The sequence below is a fragment of the Melanerpes formicivorus genome, unplaced genomic scaffold (genome assembly GCF_026170545.1).
Source record: "Melanerpes formicivorus ecotype bairdi unplaced genomic scaffold, bMelFor1.0.p_v2 SCAF_13, whole genome shotgun sequence".
NCBI lineage: Eukaryota > Metazoa > Chordata > Aves > Piciformes > Picidae > Melanerpes > Melanerpes formicivorus.
In genome coordinates, this window is record NW_027142365.1 from 17,388,611 (window position 1) to 17,409,716 (window position 21,106).

A 21,106-nucleotide genomic window follows, 5' to 3' on the forward strand; every position below is an offset into this window, starting at 1 on the left:
AAAACCTTTCTCATTAGTCAATAGTTGTTTGTTGGGGTTTTTTTCAAGCCTGGGGCCAACAAGCCAACATCTCAGTATCACAGTACATTAGGGGTTGGAAGGGACTTCAAGAATCGAGTCCAACCTCCCTGCAAAGGCAGCATCACTTAGGGCAGTCTGCACAGGAATGCATCCAGGTGGGTTTTGAAAGTCTCCAGAGGAGGAGTCTCCACAGCCTCTCTGGGCAGCCTGTTCAAGTGCTCCATCACCCTCGCTGTAAAGAAGTTTCTCCTCATGTTGAGGTGAAATCTTCTATGTTCAAGCTTGAACCTGCTGTTTCTCGTCTTTTTAGTGCACACCACTATCAGTGCACACTAAACAGGATTGGCCCTCTCCACATGACACCCACCCCTCACATATTTATACACATTGATGAGATCCCCACTCAGTCTTCTCAACACTGACCAGCCCCAGGGCTCTAAAGTCTCTCTTTGCAGGGGAGATGCTCAAGTACCCTAATCATCCTCGTGGCTCTGCATTGGATTCTGTCCAGCAGGTCTCTGTTGCATGAAAGCTCACTGTTACACTAGACATCACTATGATCTCTCACTAGCACTTCAGGGGAAAAAACATCAAGCAAAACTAAATCACTACCTGCTTTTTTTCAGGCCCTAATAACTATAATGCTGTGTAGAGAGATTCTATCATATCAGATTTCTTTAACAATAGATTCTTAATGAAGGTATACTCCACCACTACAAGAAGGACATTGAGTTGCTGAAGCATGCCCAGAGAAGGACAACAAAGTCCGGAGAACAGGGCTGGTGAGGAGCAGCTGAGAAAACTGGGGTTGTTTAGCCTGGAGAAAAGGAGGCTGAGGGGAAGACCTCATTGCTCTCTACAATTCCCTGAAAGGAGGCTGGAGCCAGGTGGGGGTTGGTCTCTTTTCCCTCCCTAGTATCAGGTGATAGAATGAGAGAAAGTAGCCTGAAATTGTGCCAAGGGAGGTTTATGTTGGAGATGAGGAAACATTTCTTTGCTGCAAGAGTGGCCAGGCATTGGAACAGGCTGTCCAGGGAGGTGGTAGAGGCACTGTTTCTGGAGATGTTCAAGTTCTGGAGCCCCTATTACAAGAGGGATGTGGAGGTGCTGGAAGGTGTCCAGAGAAGGGCCACGAGGACGATCAGAGGGCTGGAGCACCTATCCTATGAGGACAGACTGAAGGAGTTGGGGCTGTTCAGTCTGCAGAAGAGAAGGCTCCGAGGAGACCTAATTGTCGCCTTCCAGTATCTGAAGGGGGCCTACAGGAAGGCTGGGGAAGGACTTCTCAGGATATCAGGTAGTGATAGGACTAGGGGGAATGGAATCACAGTATCACAGTATCACAGTATCACTTAGGTTGGAAAGGACCTCGAGGATCATCGAGTCCAACCTGACACCGCAGACCCCATGACTAGACCATGGCACCAAGTGCCACGTCCAATCTTCCCTTGAACGCCTCCAGGGTCGATGACTCAACCACCTCCCTGGGCAACCCATTCCAATGCCGAACGACTCGCTCGGTGAAGAACTTCCTCCTCACCTCGAGTCTGAACCTCCCCTGGCGCAGCTTGAGACTGTGTCCCCTTGTTCTGGTGCTGGTTGCCTGGGAGAAGAGGCCAACTCCCTCCTGGCTACAACCACCCTTCAGGTAGTTGTAGAGGGCAATAAGGTCACCCCTGAGCCTCCTCTTCTCCAGGCTAAACAATCCCAGCTCCCTCAGCCTCTCCTCATAGGGCTTGTGTTCAAGGCCTCTCACCAGCCTTGTTGCCCTTCTCTGGACACACTCAAGTGTCTCAATGTCCTTCTTAAACTGAGGAGCCCAGAACTGGACACAGTACTCAAGGTGCGGCCTAACCAGAGCAGAGTACAGGGGCACTATGACCTCCCTGCTCCTGCTGGCCACACTATTCCTAATGCAGGCCAGAATGCTATTGGCCCTCCTGGCCACCTGAGCACACTGCTGGCTCATATTCAGGTGGCTGTCGATCAGCACACCCAGGTCCCTCTCTGTCTGGGAGCTCTCCAGCCACTCCGACCCCAGCCTATACCTCTGCATGGGATTGCCATAGCCAAAGTGCAGCACTCGGCACTTGGACTTGTTGAAAGCCATCCCATTGGACTCTGCCCATCTTTCCAGTCGGTCGAGGTCCCTCTGCAGAGCCTTTCTACCCTCTAATTGACTAACATCTGCCCCTAACTTTGTGTCATCTGCAAACTTGCTGATGACTGACTCTACCCCTGAAGCTGGAGGTGGGGAGATTCAGGCTGGATGTGAGGAGGAGGTTCTTCACCATGAGAGTGGTGAAACCCTGGAATGGGTTGTCCAGGGAGGTGGTCGAGGCCCCGTCCCTGGGGGTGTTTAAGAGCAGGCTGGATGAGGCTGTGGCCAGGCTGATCTAGTGTGGGGTGTCCCTGCCCATGGCAGGGGGGTTGGAACTAGATGATCCTTGTGGTCCCTTCCAACCCTGAATGAAACTATGAAACTATGAAATGCGTGGCCATGACACACTGGGACATGGTTTAATGGCCATGGCAGTGTTTGGTTGATGACTGGACTCAGTGATCTCAGAGGTCTTTTCCAACCAAAACAATGCTATGATTTTATGATTCTCAAACGAGAGGGGATCTTGCTGAGGTAACAAACATCAAGCACACTTCTACCTCTGTAAAAATCTCATTGTAAGACTTTAGATGAGAAAGGAGAAACTTATTTTTCCCCTCCAAAAGAAAAAATACCGTCTAGATTTAAACTGTAACTGACTCACTGCAACTGTATCACAACCTCCCTTCAGTGAGGCAGAGAATGAGTAGAATACTAAAGAAAAAGAACATCAACCATGGGTAGTAGAAAGTAGTATAAGAAAAATGGACCAAAGCACTACTGAAATAAAAATTAAAAGGATGTAATGCAAGCCCAGTATTACTCAGAAAGCCTGAGATCAGAGCAGCCTTTTACAGGGGTGTTCAGAACAACATTTAACACATCAGCTAACCAAAGCACTTAACACATGAGACTCCAGGGCAGGTGAGTCACTCTTGTACAGTTTCCATGAGACATTTAAAAAGCACTAAACCCAATAACTAATAGATCCTAAAATCATACCCTATATCCTAACATTTGAAGGATCAGAGAGGGGATAATCCTACTTAATTCCTTCCCTTGCTCCCTTTGTACATCAAGGCAGTGCCTACAGATAATTCAGTTGTTTGACAGGGCCTGACACTGGCTGCTCTTTAGCTTTCCATACCATGATTTGACACATTTAGGTTTTAGAAACAAACAAGGTCATGACCTCCCAACCTCAACTGAGTAACTACATCAAGGGTAGGTTAACTACATATGTAAGGTACCTCTATGAAGAGTGCAACAGACCCCATGCAACTCAAGCTCCAGTTGCTGCACTGTTTTTCAGAGTTTTCCTCACTGAAGCTCAGGAAAATGAGGATAGGCTGAGAGAGCTGGGGTTAACCCAGAGAAGACTCTGAGGGAACCTTAGAGCTGCCTTCCAATACCTGAAGGGATCCTACAGAAAAGCTGGGGAGGGACTTTTCGTAAGGGTGTCTAGCGATAGGACAAGGAGGAATGGCTTTAAGCGGAGGGAGAGCAGGGTTAGACTGGATCTGAGGAAGAAGTCCTTCTATATGAGGGTGGTGAGACTCTGGAACAGGTTGCCTAGAGAGGTTGTGGCTGCCCCCTCTCTGGAGGTGTTCAAGGCCAGGCTAGATATAGCCTTGAGCAACCAAGTCTAGCTGTGAGGTGTCCCTGCCCAATGCAAGGAGATCGGAATAGATGACCTCTGAGGTCCCTTCCAAACCATTCTACAATTCCCCTTAGTAAGGTTGTGGGCCCTGGTTTCCAACACCACATACTGCACTTAGGGGTTGTGTTTCAGGGCCCTTTAAACCAATTTACACTAAAATAACTATAAATAGCAAATGACCAGCTATGTTAGGAACAAGTTGAAGCACAACACGGTGGACTGCCTACCCACTTTCACAAGCTCAGTGAGCTTCTATCCCTCCTACAACAGTAGTGAGAAGTATTAAACCTGATTCCTTCTCTTCCACATGAAACAGCACCAAAGAAGGTTCACCTTTCTGTTCCAACACAGACAGAAAATTCTCTCTAAAGCTGAGCTGCTTATACTTCTACCTTCTCTTTAGACAGGAAACTCTACTGATGTTTGCATAAACTCTGCTTTGTGGTCATGTGCATTGCCCTACCTTTCCCCCCACAATTCATACTACATGCATCCAGCCACACAGATTTATTTATTTAGGACTTCACAGGAAATCAAAAAAGAAAATCTTTCTTAAAGTCATCCCAATTCTAGCCCAAGTTGACAGACAGAATGAAATGAGCTCTAAGCCTCTCTAAAAAGGTGACCTAACTCCATTTTTCCCAATTACATGGTTACATTTGTTCACAAGACATAAACAAATGGTTTTAGACATTTGTCACATCTGCTTCTCAAAAAGCCAGCTTTTCTTCCCATTGCCTCTCAAACTGATGAAGTCAAACACTTTATGAAGTTTCTCATTTAAAGATGTATCATCTCAGTAAACATGATTTATATTGAATAGAAAAGCAGGTGGGGGACACACACCTTACAGCAACCTTCCAGTACCTGAAAGGAGCTTACAAGAAAGCTGGGGAGGGACTTCTTAAAGACGAGGGGGAACAGATTGAAGCTTGAGGTGGGCTGATTCAGGCTGGAGATTACAAAGAAATTCTTTCCAGTGTTGGTGGTGAGACACTGGAACAGGTTGCCCAGGGGGAAGTTGTGTATGCTCCCTCCAGGGTGTTCAAGGCCAGGCTGGATGAGGCCTTGAACACCTGGTGTAGTGGAAGGTGTCCCTGCCTATGGCAGGGGGTTGGAACTGGATGAGATCTTTAAGGTCCCTTCCAACCCAAACCATTCTGTGAATCTGTGAATGTATTAAATTGTTGCAGTCTACCTAACAAAAGGGGTTAACAGTTGTTCTGGTTTAGGGGTACTGCTCAGAAGTAGCCTATTCTGGAACCGGTGGCAGTTTAGCCACAGCAGAACCAAACTTAGCACTGGGTACAGATTGATCAAGAACATTTGGAGAGTCCCCTGTCAGTGATTGCCTCTTAAATTCTCTGTTACTAGCTGCTTTTGGCAGCCACGTCACATTGGCTTCAGGTTTGCTGCAGCAACTGCACTATAGGCATTTCTTTGGTTCCCCTGAAATTCACAAGTGCCATCTCCCTGAACCAACCAGACCAAACAAAGACAGCAAGAGACGAGCTCTGTAGAGAGGAAACAAAAGGTCTCATTATATTCTACAATACACTGTAATGGGCTCTAGGAATGTAGTTTTAGCCTGTTAAGGTGGAAAATAAGCTTCAATCAGAGCTACAACGATAGAAAACTATGAGCTAGCCAACATCAGGAACTCTGTTTACATGATCTGTATGGCACCAGTGATTATCTAGCAAGCAGGGAAAAAAAACACAAATCATGGTAACTACAGACCAACAAAATGCAAATTGGAATTGTAGCAGTAAAAAACACTGCAGACCATGTACTTGGAACACAAACAGTGCAAGACAGAAGTAACTTCAGCTGTAACAAAGCACAATTAAAGACTAAAGACAGAGACCAACAAGGGACTTTGTGAACAAGTAATGTTAAAAGACACAAGAAGCTCTGAGGGATTTACTCATCCAGTATCAACCACCATCAGTGGAAGGGGTGCAAGATAAACCAGAATCCAGAGTGTTCTATGACACTTTTGAAGTGTCTAAGGAAAGAACCACCCCAATAAAAAACCACCACCGTGACTACTGCTTGAAGAAAACTGAGAAAACAGATGTGCTGTTGGCCCAAAGCTGAGGAGAGAAAATAAACTCATCTGCTGCAGCAAATCTGTGCTGCTTTGTGTCCAAGCACAAAGATTTTATTAGTTCTGCACTTAATCCAATTCTTGCATGCTCTGGCCAAGGCAAAAGGAAGCCAACAGTGAGAAGCCAATATAGATGCTCAGGTAGCACGTAATGAGAAAGCATGAGAAGGACTGAGAGTTGAACTTCTGGCTTTTTCAGATACACTGGTGAAAGACAGGGAAAACATACTGACAGCAACGGGGAGGGGGGAGGGGGGAGAGGGACTGGTGGGTAAACTATGAAAATCAGAGATGTAAACTGGGGGGAAAATAAAACAAAAATGAGAGGTCACAGAGACATGACGAACAGAAGAGATGACATACACCTTTTCCCCCCCTTCTACTTCCCCCTCACAACAGTGTATTCCTCTTTCAACCCAGCAGCCACAAGCCATCATCAAGTCACATACAAGAAAGAAGCCAGAAGTTAAAAAAAGAAAACAAACAACCCCACACCACAACACCACAAGAAAAATATGTAATAACAGTAATAAAAATGCTAACAGCTTGCTGCCTACAGAAGGGAAAATCCAAAGGAGGATGCAGTCAGGTCTAGTGAGAAGAGGTAGCACAAGTGAAACAAGGAGACTAATGTCATGATCAATGCAGAATATTCATAAATTGCTACTATATTCTTGGCTGTTTTAAATGAAGTCTCACCACACTCCACAGAACATTCCATCTCCCTGGCCCTCATTTACAGACAGCTCTTCCAGATGCAAATCCCACTGAAGTGCATACTGTTTACAAAGGCAAAAGTCTACAAGCTAATGTATTAGCACAGCTTTTCTTCCCAAAAGAGATGTTTATGAATGCATTTATGTTCATATCAATACTTAAACCAGGAGGTCTTAGTGGTAATTAATAGCAACATTGCAAATAAGCTGCAGTAATATTTTAGCCTATGGGAAATATTTCACATTGCTTTCAAAATAAACTCTGATGCCAAGACCACCATCTTTTTAATTAACAAAACAGTCCCAAATCTGTGCAAGAATAACGAGGCAAGGCAGCTAACCTTACAGCTTCACTTCATGCTACAGCTTTCTTAACCTTTGGGTTTGTCAGAAAGTCACAGCAGAAAACACACAGCGTTACTGCATACATGTATGAACTACAGAGCATGCCAAGAAGGGTAGGTTTAGATTATGGAAGCCCAGGAGTTGTAAAACAAACACATCAGACACAGATAAGAGGACAGAGAACTCTACCTTGTTGTAACGGTCGTGAGGAACAGACTGCAACACGATAGGCTCCATTGTGGAAACGTTTGCAAACTGCACCTCGGGAATGTACAGGGCACAAACCACGTGAGCCCAACCTGCAAAAAAAGTCATAACTGGATTTAATTGGCATGTTGGCTAAAAGCTCAAAGGACATTTCAATTCTAGCACCAAGAATCTTCCACAGCGCTTTCTTCCACCGGCTATTTTGTTTAGAGTATTACAGACAGAAGTGACTTGGTGAGACCCCACCTGGAGTACTGCCTCCAGTTCTGGAGCCCCTATTACAAGAGGTATATGGAGGTGCTGGAAGGTGTCCAGAGAAGGGCCACGAGGATGAGCAGAGGGCTGGAGCACCTCTCCTATGAGGACAGACTGAAGGAGTTGGGGCTGTTCAGTCTGGAGAAGAGAAGGCTCCCAGGTGACCTCATTGTGGCCTTCCAGTATCTGAAGGGGGCTACAGGAAGGCTGGGGAGGGACTGCTCAGGATCTCAGGTAGTGATAGGACTATGGGGAATGGAATGAAGCTGGAGGTGGGGAGATTCAGGCTGGAGGTGAGGAGGAAGTTCTTCACCATGAGAGTGGTGAAGCCCTGGAATGGGTTGTCCAGGGAGGTGGTTGAGGCCCTGTCCCTGGAGGTGTTTAAGCCCAGGCTGGATGAGGCTGTGGCCAGGCTGATCTAGTGTGGGGTGTCCCTGCCCATGGCAGGGGGGTTGGAACTAGATGATCCTTGTGGTCCCTTCCAACCCTGACTGATACTATGATACTATGACTTCAGCCATGTTCATGCTTCACTTTATTATCCCAAGTCTGGATGAGCTGTAACACATTTTTAACCTCATTCAGTGGAGAATTTATAAGAGCAATACTCAAATGACTTATACAGTGACACAGAAGCACAAAACCAGGTTATTTCTTTGCATTCCTTGAATTAACACAGTCATCATGTCAAAGCTATGAAAACTCCTGAAGGAGAGAAACATTACCTGAACAAACCAGTACTCATGCAGGCATTACCATCAGGTAAGACCTCTGTCTGTAATTTCAACAAAGTAATTGTAATTTGACTAGACTCCTGTTTGCTTTCTTGAGAAAGAAATTCCAACACACACATGCACACACACACACACACATACACATCCCCTCTGTCAAGCCTCTCCTTTTCCTTCTTGAAAGGTGTGGCAAACTCATTTTCTCATAGGAATGTCAACTCCCATACCCAGTCTTAACTCATTAACCTGGGGGTATCAATAACAGCTTAGTTACCACATGGTGCTTCAACAACATTACAAGGAATAAACATTCCTAACTGGCTGGCATTATGTTGGATGGGGGTGGGGGGGAAAAGCCAGGTCAGAAAGAGATCTACACCTTTTAGGCTGTTTTCAATAGTAAGAAACTGAGAGCTGTTGGTTTGTCTCTGGTTTCCATAGCTGTACATTCAGCAGAAGCTGCTGCAGACCTACCCCAACATATTAATATAGTGACACCAGTAACAGAATTACCAGAGGACTATCACATAGTACAGAGCCACCTCATTTGAAAGTGAATTTGGTTTGCTGACCATTTAGCATGACCTCTGTTCTTCCCCAGGAGGAAAAACTGAAGCCCTTTGTCACAAGACCTTCAGTACACCTTGAAAATAACTGTGCTCTCCTCCTACCCAGGCTTACTTGTACACAAATATTAAGGACAAAAAATATTACAGACTTGCACAATGAGATACTCTGGCAGATGATTAGATTAGGGAAATAAATTGTATTTGTGCAAATGCATCCTATAATGAAAAACCACCCCCACCCCCCACAATACCCACCATGCTGAAGGCCTTTTGGAGTTTGGTTTTCATCTTGCATTTTCCCTGTTTAATGACTCTAAGATCCTTTAGATTCAGTAATTTCTTCATCCAATTATACTTTGACTCTTAAGCTAAAATAAAGTTGTGCTTACTTACAGTAAGTGTAATTTACTTCCACTACTACTAAGACTCTGGAAGGATATTTAGCCTCTGGACTTTTTAATTCTTTTGTTAAAGCACAGATCTTTTCTGGCTGCTTCCAACCCTTTGGTGTGTCCCCTCCCCACTTACTAAATGAGTAGTTACAAACTGGGTAGAAAAAGAAGCAGCACATACAGAATCAGCATAACATTGTCATTTTAGTACTTCCTCTGCAACTAAATACAGTATTCTGTGCTGCTTCAGCACTTTCTTCACAAAGAGTTTGGAGAATTATTCCACACAGAAGAAGTATGAGACTAATAAAAGAGTAGGGAAAAGAAAGAAGAAACTGCCAGCTTGAGCTCCTTTTAAAAATAGCTCCAACAGACCATTCTGAAGTTATCATTAACAGATTGGAAAGAAAAAGACTATGAAAACCACAGTCTTTTTTTATTCTCTCCTCTACTCAAAATATCTTCAGGGAGTAAGTGCTTTTAAGGCTTCTCTAAGACTTGCAAGTTGCCCTAAACCAGAGTCACCTTCCTAAAGACAGATAACTAAATGTTAAGACGGGTTGATGGTGAGTATTTCTCTTCCAATCTCCTCTCAAAACTTAACTCCAATAGAAACACCACTCAGCTAATAAAAATCATTAAACCAGTAGAAAAGTGACACTGACATTTTGCAAACAAGCCCTCTTCAGTTAGTTACACATAAAGAGGTATCAAAGGCTTTTACTTCAGGTGTAATTAAGTCTGAGCTACGCTCATTTATAATGAAAAATCATTATGTAATACACAAAAATATACAGCACCACTTCTATTGCCCCTGCCAAATTCTTACATCCTAGAAGGAGCCTAACTCCAGCACCAGCTCCCACTAGGGCTCAGACCTCCACACACAACCGCTTAAATGTTCTTTCGGCCAAAGTTTCACCAATGCAGAAACAGAACACAGAGCGCAACACTCAGCTCACCAGGATGAGCCCAGAGAGGCAGAGGTTCAGCAGCCCTCCATGAGGAAAGAATAAAGGAGATGTTTCTTCTAAGGACTGGCTGCCTAAAGGTACTTTAAGGATTTCTTTTTTTTAAGCTCATCTAGTTCCAAGCCCCTGCCATGGGCAGGGACATCTTCCACTAGACCAGGTTGCACAAGGCTACCATGGATTAGCACACTGACTGCCTCTTCTGCTTTAAACAATACAATAGGCAACAACAATTAATGCCTCCCATACAGAAACTGTAAAATATCCTCAGGTTCTGGTTATTAGAAGACTGGAGCTGCCAAACAGAAAGGGACCTGGGGGATGCTGATCGACAGTCACCTAAACATGAGCCAGTAGTGTGCCCAGGTGGCCAAGAAGGCCAATAGCATCCAGGCCTGCATCGAGAATAGTGTGGCCAGCAGGAGCAGGGAAGTCATTGTGCCCCTGTACTCTGCATTGGTTAGGCCACACCTTGAGTCCTGTGTCCAGTTCTGGGCCCCTCAGTTTAAGAAGGACATCAAGACACTTGAATATGTCCAGAGAAGGGCAACGAGGCTGGGGAGAGGCCTTGAGCACAGCCCTGTGAGGAGAGGCTGAGGGAGCTGGGGTTGCTTAGCCTGGAGAAGAGAAGGCTCAGGGAAGACCTCATTGCTGTCTACAACTACCTGAAGGGAGGCTGTAGCCAGGAGGGAGTTGGTCTCTTCTCCCAGGCAACCAGCACCAGAACAAGAGGACACAGTCTCAAGCTGTGCCAGGGGAAGTTTAGGCTGGAGATGAGGAGAAAGTTCTTCCCAGCAAGAGAGACTGGCCATGGGAATGTGCTGCCCAGGGAGTTGGTGGAGTCCCCATCCCTGGAGGTGTTCAAGAGGGGATTGGATGTGGCACTTGGTGCCATGGTCTACTTATGAGGTCTGTGGTGACAGGTTGGACTTAATGATCTTTGAGGTCTCTTCCAACCTTGGTGATTCTGTGACTTGGTTATTGGAGAGATTTGATATTAGAAGAAACTTCTTCCGTGAAAGGGTTCTCAATTGCTGGCACAGGCTGCCCAGGGAGGTGGTTAAATCCCCATCCCTGGAGGTGTTTCAAAGAGGCAAAGATGTGGTGAGGGGCATGGTTTAACTTTGGCAGAGTTGGAGAAGAGTTGGACTCAATGATCTTAAAGGGATTTTCCAACCACAGATATTCCACGACGCTATAATTACTTATCAGAAACAACTTCTGGGTGAGAATCCAATTAATATTAAAAGTACCTATTTAAAGTGCACATTCAAGTCCAAGAGCTTTGGAAAATGCTGCTTATCTTTCAGGAAAACATCATGTATTCGAAAATCTATCATACTTTCTCAGATGATACCACAAAAGGACAGCTAGGACGCTAGCCTTTGAAGAGATCTTTGGAAACGACTCCAGCCACCATTAAAACAACGTCAAAACCACATACAAACCAACTCCAAGATCTACTTTGATAACAATAGTAATGAAAAAAAAAAGTTTTACCCAATATCAGAAATTGGAAATTCATGCTAGAAAGCCTTCAAAGTTTAAATACTTCATACAAAACCTCCAGCTTTTCCCCTGAGGCCTCTTGCATTCTGAGCTCTCCCTCAGAACGACACACTACTGAGTTCTGCTGCTTTTCACATTTTGTTGTGGCACAGAAAATACTTGGTTACCAGCACAGAATCTATCCAAAGTTTATCAATCTTTCACTCAAGATTTTTTTCAAGTGCCCAACTAATTTCAACTCAGTGAAAGCCTCGCAGTACACACTAGGCAGCTGTTATTTGAGTATGTGTTATTCATCAGCCTTCAGAGTAACAAATTTCAGGCTCCTGAACCCTGACTGAAAATCAGTTGATCTGTTATCCCAGGGCAACAGAGAACAGGTAACTCCCTACAATTTCACCATCACCAACCAACCAACCATTACCAACACAGAATAGAACAGACCAGAACAGACCAGGTTGGAAGAGACGTTCAAGATCATCACGTCCAACCTATCATCCAACACCACCTAATCAACTAAACCATGGCACCAAGCACCCTATCAAGTCTCCTCCTGAACACCTCCAGGGATGGTGACTCCACCACCTCCCCGGGCAGCCCATTCCAATGGGCAATCACTCTCTCTTTGTAGAACTTCTTCCTAACCTCCTGCCTAAACCTCCCCTGGTGCAGCTTGAGACTGTGTCCTCTCGTTCTGGTGCTGGCTGCCTGGGAGAAGAGACCAACCCCCACCTGGCTACAACCTCCTGTAAGGTAGCTGTAGAGAGCAATAAGGTCACCCCTGAGCCTCCTCTTCTCCAGGCTAAGCAACCCCAGCTCCCTCAGTCTCTCCTCATAGGGCTTGTGTTCCAAACCCCTCACCAACTTTGTTGCCCTTCTCTGGACACGCTCCAGCAAGTCAACCTCCTTCCTAAACTGAGGGGCCCAGAACTGGACACAGGACTCAAGGTGTGGCCTAACCAGTGCAGCGTACATGGGTAGAACTCTGTGACTAGAAGCAAACTCAACCAAAAGTACTCTAAAACAAACACAGAAAAGCCAGGAAGAAAATAAAACATAGTACATTATGTTTCTAACTACATTTTTGCCTTTACAATTTACTGATTGCAAGTTGATTCAATCACCTGCCAGTGCAAAATCTGTAGCCCCACTTTTACAGTATTTTATTTCATAATAGTATAAACAGCAACAGATTTGTAACCCATCTATCATCCAAATCAAGAGCAGCTCACCTTGGTGAAGGGCCTTGAACACAAGTCTTAGGAGAGATGGCTGAGAGAACTGGGGTTGTTTAGTCTGAAGAACAAGAACCTGAGGGGAGACCTCATCACCCTCCAGAACTACCTCAAGTGAGGTTGGGGTCAGAGTAGGTCTCTTCTCACATGTGACAGGAAAAGAAGAAATGGCCTCAAGTTCTGACAGGGGAGGTTCAGGCTGGATATTAGGAAATGTTTCTTCACAGAAATGGTTCTCAGGCATTGGAACAGGCTGCCCAGAGAGGTGGCAGAGTTACTATCCCTGGAGGTATATAAAAGACCACGGATGTAGTGCTCACAGACTCGATTTAGCAGAAGCAGCTTCGCAGCAGTGGTACGATTGTGAGCTCTAAGCAAGCGGTTAGACTTGACATCAAAGGTCTCTTCCAACCTCAACAGTTCTATAATTCTATGATTATAGTTTGAAGTAACAGGCACTACCTCACCTCTGTGTCACAGAATCAGTTTTGATGCTGTGCTGCAAAGCAGTAGCAAACTGCAGAGGCAGAATCACCAAGTCACACCAAGATCAAATCACAGTGCCAGTCTGGTCCCACAGGAGAGCTCTGAGATGTCATCACCATCTCAGAACCACAGAATCATAGAATTGTTTTGGTTGGAAAAGATCTTTAAGACCATTGTGTCCAACCATTATCTAACTCTCCCAAGGCTGATGCTAAGCCCTGTTCCATATGAGATCACACCATCCACATTCTCAGATGTTAATACCAAGAAAACTCACCAGAACAGTAAATCTGAGGGTGAGAGCTGCTCACTCCAGTAACAACAGCAATAGGAAATCCCAGCACAGTGTCTTTATAGACTTGGGAGATCCTGACACTAGCCCAGGCCTGAGAAGAGGGCCTGGACCAGAGGACATAAAACCACTGCATTGTTAGCTGGCCTCTTCCCAAGCAGCTGCATGAAAGAAGTCTTCTTGGGAAGTCACACAAAGAATGCTGTCAGACAGCATTCCTGATCATCATCCGCTGGAGTCAGATTTCAAAGTGCTAACTTGTGCAGCAGAAATGAGCCTGTTAGGCCTAGGAAAATTGTGGACAAAAGTTTCTGCAAGAAAACTATTTGAATGGGAGATGCACAATGTTGGATATAGCTGATCAATCTGCTTACCCAACAGACTGCATCCTCCGCATGGTGAGAACTGGGATTCAAAAAACCAATCAGTTTGCATGCTCAGGATTTTATTTCCTCCTCACTGAGTGCCAACAATCCAAATCAATAAGCAACTCTTGTACATAGATCAGGGGTTTCTCATTTTATACTCAGTCCTGTGTTTAGCACCACAGTGGTGCCCCTAAATGAACATATACCAAACTGAGCAAGGAATTGTCAATAAATATACTCAAGAGAGACAAGTTCTTTTTTTCAGTTCAGTCCTACTCTTCTACTTCTAGCATCAATAAGAAAAGGAAAAACGTGGAACAAAAACGGAAGGAGAAGGAAAAACGGAAGGAGAAGGAAAAACGGAAGGAGAAGGAAAAACGGAAGGAGAAGGAAAAACGGAAGGAGAAGGAAAAACGGAAGGAGAAGGAAAAACGGAAGGAGAAGGAAAAATGGAAGGAGAAGGAAAAACGGAAGGAGAAGGAAAAACGGAAGGAGAAGGAAAAACGGAGACCAAATAAAATAACGAAAAAGGAAATTAAAGGGGGAGTGCGAGGGGGGGAGAGGGGAAAAAGGGGAAGGAAGAACCTAAGCAGTAAATAATCCAACAGAATTTCTAGAGCTGCTGTCTCTGAACACTGAACAAGTCTTAATGTTTCTGTACAAATTAATTCCACAAAGTCCACAGATAGGGAAGACTATTTTTGGTCCTTAACCATAGCTGCATCTTGCAGCTATCTATGCACCAAAATACATTCAAAGCACATTCCTAAAATTTCTATCATTCTGACCATTACTAGGCAATGTCTCACTACTCAAATTAATTAATCAATCAAATGTGCAGCTAAATACAGTCAACTTTTCACAATCCTTAGCACAGATTACCCTCTGACAGCTAAACTGCATCAGTCTCTGACAAGGGGAAAGCACAGGAGGGACACTGACGCACACTAGGATGTATTCTGCTCAAATCCAGACAAAATTCTCTCATTGGGCTCACTGCAGGTTCTAACTGTAACAGCAGCCATCACCAAGCCAAAACCAGGCATTGTGTACTCTCCAAGTACCAAAAAAAGCCATGAGTACCAGAAAAACTACATTTCCACTCGGCCCATCACATGAACTCTTTAGTCCATCCAGATCCAGACACACTAGCAACTTGGTGTAGAATCACCTGCATGAGTTTCCAACACTATGTGGAATGCTACCACAACATTGCCTAGGAAACACTTTGCTAACAGAGTCACTATTATCCAGGTTAACTGAACTTCCCCTATCACACACTCCACTTCCAACAACCCAAATACTCATGATTCACCTACAGCTGTAAAAATAGTTAATGCCCCAAAAATGTAAATTACCCCTGTCCATAGTCAGCTGAAGGTGAGCCACTTTGTGTTCAGGCAGCCAACAAGGCCACCGGCATCCTGGCTGGGATTGAGACTAGTGTGACCAGCACAAATAGGGAAGTGATGGTTCCCCCGTACTCAGCACTGGTGAGGCCACACCTTGAGTCCTGGGTTCAGTATTGGGTCCCTCACTCCAAGAAAGACATTGAGGAGCTGGAGTAGGTCCAGAGAAGGGCAACAAAGCTGGTGAAGGGTTTGGAGAGCAGGTCTGGTGAGGAACAGCTGAGGGAACTCGGGTTGTTTAGTGCTGAGAAGAGGAGGCTGGGGGGAGACCTCATTGCTCTCTACAACTCCCTGAACAAAGGAGGCTAGAGCCAGGCGGGGGTTGGTCCTTTCTTCCTAGTAACAAGTGATAGGACAAGAGAAAATAGTCACAAGTTGCCCAAAAGCAGGCTTAGATTGAAGATTAGAAGAAAATTATTCACTGTAAGAGCTCTCAGCCACTAGAATGGGTTCCCCAGGAAGGTGGTTGAATTCCCATCCCTGAAGGTGTTGAAATGAGGCAGAGAAGTGGTGCTGGGGGACATGGTTTAGCACCAGCCTTTTGTAAAGTTCAGTAGTAGCTGGACTTGATTAAAGGTCCTTTCTAACCAAAACAATTCTGTGATTTCATGATTCTCTTCTATTCTCAAAGCAAAGGTAGCAAACAGTGGACTCAATTTACAGAACATTCTTCATGCAAAAGCCTTGCTAAAATCAGTATGTTTGCTCCAGTTTCAAGATCCTAGTTTTGAGGCAGTTTGATTGTTCAGGCTAGTGAAAATATTCTGTATTGAATGAGAAAACACTGTACCAAAAAAATGGTGACCCATCATTACACCAGTAGTCAGTGATAGGGAACACTAAACCACACTGTAAGCCTTCTGCAGTCTGGAGAGTCCACGGAATCCCATCCAGTAGATTTGCTTGTCTAAAATGTCCCATTCAGCTCTGGATTAAGTATTATTTGGAAGACACAGAGAAGGGGAAAAGCAACAAGCATTTCCCTGTAGAAGGAATGCCCCATCAGTCTGGCCTCCCTCATTCCAAAAAGAGACCAAAGAATATGACAGAGGCCTACAGAGCCAGAAGAGGTACTGAAAAGGTGAACACAGAGTAACTACTGCTGTTTGTCACTTCCTGTCACTCAGCAAGTTCCACGTGGCATCAAATGAAACCACGAGTTAACAGGTCCAAAACAAACCAGCATACAGCTAGACTACAAAATGCCTTGCCACACAACATTATGGGCACTAAACCTTGACACAGAAGTGGAGTCATTCATGGTGTGGTGGACTCTTCCTCCGTTGAACACAGAAATACCATCAGCCTTGGTTCAAGAAATCCTAAAGCATAAATACTTGCAGACCAGCAAAGTATTCTGAGAAGGCACAGAAGAATCTTCCCAAGAATCTAGTTGGTACTGATAAAGAGAGCAGGCCAAATGCTGTTTGGCCTCCATGATATGCTCCTCTCCTCTTACTACATCTGGCTGGCACTTTCAAGTTCTAAGAGCCATGACAGTACTGCTCCAAGAATACTGTGTTCATGGTATCACTCCAATTCCATATTTGCCACAGCTGCTACTGAAGAACCCAACGTTAACACTCAGCAAGTGTACTGACAAAGCAGGGCTAAGGTACTGAGATGTCTCCAAGCAGAAATATAAAACCTAAAACCAAATTAAGGAAGTGCTGATCTCCAGAAAGTCAGATAAACAGGAACAGAGCAGGAAAAGGAGAGGGAGGAGAAAGACTGCACACAAAAGAACTTGACATCACTTGGGGGTACAAGGGGAGGATTGAAAAAAGGACACAACACATCAACACAATCACACCATACAGCATGATCACTGCTCTGCTCAGAGAAGTGGTGGAATCTCCATCTCTGGAGTCATGCCATTCTGTGCACAGGATGAACCTGCTCTGGTGCGGGGTCTGCCTCAATCTCTAGAGGTCCCTCCCAAGTTCTGTGACTTTTGTCACTGTGATTTTCTAGTTAGCCACACTTCAAAACAACACAAGTTTGATTCCCAGATTATTTTGTCACATATGCCTCATAGTGCCCCAGAACTCTTAAAGGCAAGATAACACCATCACAGAAGAGCTGGAAGATCAGGTTGCTCTCAGTCACAGCTGTGCAACTGACCTAAGAGGGCTGATACACAGACTGCTGCTAAAGGAACAGGATCACCATCAGCATCCTCAGCTGGGGCAGGGAACTGATTTCATTCAGCTGAAAATGAACCCATAGTAGAAAATAGGAGTTTTAAATGCTAGCAGCATCACAAAGGAAGAGTAAGCAATGTACAGCAAGGATCTTCCCTGTAGTAACAGTGCCTTAATGCAGGTTAGCAGAACTGTGGAACCCTACAGAAAAAGCTCAGTGGGTAAAACAACACTCCCAGAGGACACTAGATTCACTAGCAGGTTTGAGATAGCACACACTGGAAGGGTGGACACTGCAGTCCAAGTGCAGACAAGGGAAAGGTAGCTTAGCTCAGACACAAGAAGGCTCTGTGCTCCCACACCTCTACTGCAAGAGAAATAGCAAAGCTGAATCAATACTAAGCCAAGACAGAAATCAGTTAGAATATTACCCACACAGAATACAACTGACACAGACTGTCCAAATGAACTCCAGAATCCTGATCATACTTTCTCCTCTCACAAGAGCAAGGGCTCAGTATCAAAATGACCAGGCTATTTACAGGTAGATGATGGACAGGAATTTAGAAGTACCTAGTAAAGAGAGAAGGAATTCCAGAAGGGATTGAGAAGTTAATTGGAATTTTTCCCTCCTATCACCCAGCTATTAGTATAAACATAACCAGGACAGGAGATGTAATGGAGACTTTCTAGAGCAGTTCTGCTGAGCAGGAGTGATGAGAACTTGAATGATGACATTAGAAAGATGCAAAGGACAGGTAATCACTACAGCAACTTTTAGGCTTCAACTTCTTTGTTACAGAAGCTACTAGCAAATGAAGCAGGAAAGAGCTGTCCTCTGGAAGTGCACTGGTGCATTCAGTCAGGGCCACAGGCAGAAAAATTCCACTCTTCTCCTTGAGAGGGGCACTTTCAACAGTTTTCTAGAAACTTGCAAATTCCACCTCCCCCTAAATTTATCCTTTTTGGTCATTAAAATCTTGTGTTAAAAGATTTCCTCCTTCACTGTCACTTTCTTTTCCCCCATAAAAATAACATTAAGGAATAATGATTTATGTTCCCAAACTAGAACTAGACAAATTAAAAGTTACTGCAACTGCAGACTAGTTCTCCCTATCCAGACCAGCCACTCTTATCATTCACCTTTAAGGTCCCTATAAATATTGGTTTGTTTTTTTCCAAGAGCCTTATTTCCCCTACAGAAAAATAAAGAGAGTTCACACCAAAAGAAAAAAAGAAAAAATTGGGGAAAAAAACAAACCAAAACAAAGTAAGAATAAAACTTACCCCCATTATCTGTTCTCTTTAAAGCACCATCCTTATGAGGGCATAATTCACATCTCTAGGGAAAAAAAAAAGGCAAAAATAAAATAAAAAAAATGGAATGATCACATGAGCATTGAGAAAGAAACCACACACATCAAAACTGTTAGCTGACATTAAGGAGCAACCATTCTTTAGAAGCCAATGAGTGTGTTCTCCCTTAACCTTGGCTGGAATATTAATGGTAGTTTGCCACAAAGTTTCACAGTGTCACAGAATCACCAAGGTTGGAAGAGACCTCAAAGATCATCCAGTCCAACCTGTCACCACAGACCTCATAAATAGACCATGGCACCAAGTGCCAGATCCAAGCCCCTCTTGAACACCTCCAGGGATGGGGATTCCACCACCTTCCTGGGCAGCACATTCCAATGGCAAACAACTTTCACAGTGAAGAACTTTCTCCTCACCTCCAGCTTAAACTTCCCCTGGTGCAGCTTGAGACTGTGTCCCCTTGTTCTGGTGCTGGTTGCTTGAGAGAAGAGACCAACCCTTTCCTGGCTACAACCACCTTTCAGGTAGTTGTAGAGGGCAATGAGGTCACCCCTGAGCCTCCTCTTCTCCAGGCTAAACAATCCCAGCTCCCTCAGCCTCTCCTTATAGGGCTGTTTTCAAGGCCTCTCCCCAGCCTTGTTGCCCTTCTCTGGACACCTTCAAGTGTCTCAATGTCCTCCTTAAACTGAGGGGCCCAGAACTGGACACAGGACTCAAGGTGTGGCCTAACCAGTGCAGAGTACAAGGGTACAATGACTTCCCTGCTCCTGCTGGCCACACTATTCCTGATGCAGGCCAGGATGCCATTGGCCTTCTTGGCCACCTGGGCACACTGCTGGCTCATGTTTAGGCAGCTGTCAACCAGCACCCCCAGGTCCCTCTCTGTTTGGCAGCTCTCCAGCCACTCCAACCCCAGCCTGTAGCTCTGCATGGGGTTGTTGTGTCCAAAGATCTTGAAGCTATGAGATACATAAACATTTAAGCTACTTGCAGTTCTGCCTCTAAGTCCAGTAACTGAAAGGCATCAACAGTAGGGCTGGAGAGGGACTTTTCATAAGGGTGTCCAGCAACAGAACAAGGGGGAATGGTTTTAAGCTGAGGGAGGGTAGGGTTAGACTGGATTGTAGGAAGAAGTTCTTCAGTAGGAGGGTGGTGAAACACTGGAACAGGTTGCCCAGAGAGGTCCCCTGGAGGTGTTCAAGGCCGGGCTGGATGAGGATTTGAGTAATCAAGCCTAGTTGAGAGGCACCAAGGTTGGAGCAGATGATCTCTAAGGTCCCTTCCAACTTAAGCCATTCTATGATTCTACAATTTCAGACCCTGGAATTCTGAAGACAAGCCTGCAAAAGCTACAGCATGGCATAGACTAGCTTGGTAAGGAATGTGGGTGCAGTCCAAAGACTCCCTGCTTTGTCCCCTTGGCCTAGGATCTCTGCATTCACCAAGGTGGTCAGCCACAAAGATGTGCCAGAGATACCACCATCAGACTGCACACACCATGGCTGACTTCACGGTCTCTGCTGACTCTCAGCCCAAAAATCCAATCTCATTTTCTGTCCTGGAAAAAAAGGAGGTCAGAAGGTGACACATCCTTGAAATTCCCCAAGACTGCAAGTCTGGAAACGTGCAGTTTGACATCACATTCTTCTGACACAGACCAGGATCACATCAGTGCCTTCTTCCTGCTATCACTGCCTTTATCAAGTTCCTAATAGCAAATTTATCTCTAAGTGTCCTAGAGCAGTGTGGACCAATGCCATACCAGTCCAGACATGACAGAAATGGAACAGGTTTGGCATACATTCCACTTTAATTGCACCAAATGACATGCAAAGGAACACCATTACAGGAGGTCCTGTACCTAATTGAACCCTCTATGTGCTCACAGATCAAGGGCAGCTGAGAGCACACCAATCTAACAAGCCTTTTAAGAAACTGACCAATGGTCTGATCATCAAATGCAATCTTAACACCACCTCCTTCAAATGGAGAGGGGCGTCCAGCATCAGTACAGATCAGCTCTGTGTTACCTGACCAGTACTGTGCTCTGTTACCAGCTGATAAGTCGCTAGATAAAGAAGCCTATGATGCTTGAAGTAGCTCAGAAACTGGCTGCCCAAACTTATTTGAGGAATGAGAAATTCCATTCCTGAAATTCATATGGCTGAAGGGCTATCTATTAGACACCAGGAAGACATTTTCCACAAGGGGAGTGAGACACTGGAATAGGTTGGCCAGAGTAACTGTAGAGGCTCCAAACATGGAAAC

The 21,106-nt window shown here is 44.9% G+C and overlaps 1 protein-coding gene across 3 annotated transcripts in view; it reads right to left on the reverse strand.

Moving 5' to 3' along the window:
• The window catches only part of MLLT10 (MLLT10 histone lysine methyltransferase DOT1L cofactor), a 125,429-nt gene that overhangs the window by 88,622 nt on the left and 15,701 nt on the right, over positions 1-21,106 (reverse strand). For 2 of the 3 annotated variants that reach the window (XM_068146337.1, XM_068146338.1), the window contains exons 4-5: positions 18,809-18,863; positions 7,143-7,252 (exon numbers count right to left, since the gene is read on the reverse strand). In XM_068146337.1, coding sequence (XP_068002438.1) covers positions 7,143-7,252; positions 18,809-18,863 — 165 coding nt within the window. The remainder of the gene's footprint in view (positions 1-7,142; positions 7,253-18,808; positions 18,864-21,106) is intronic. The other variant, XM_068146340.1, reaches the window with a different exon arrangement.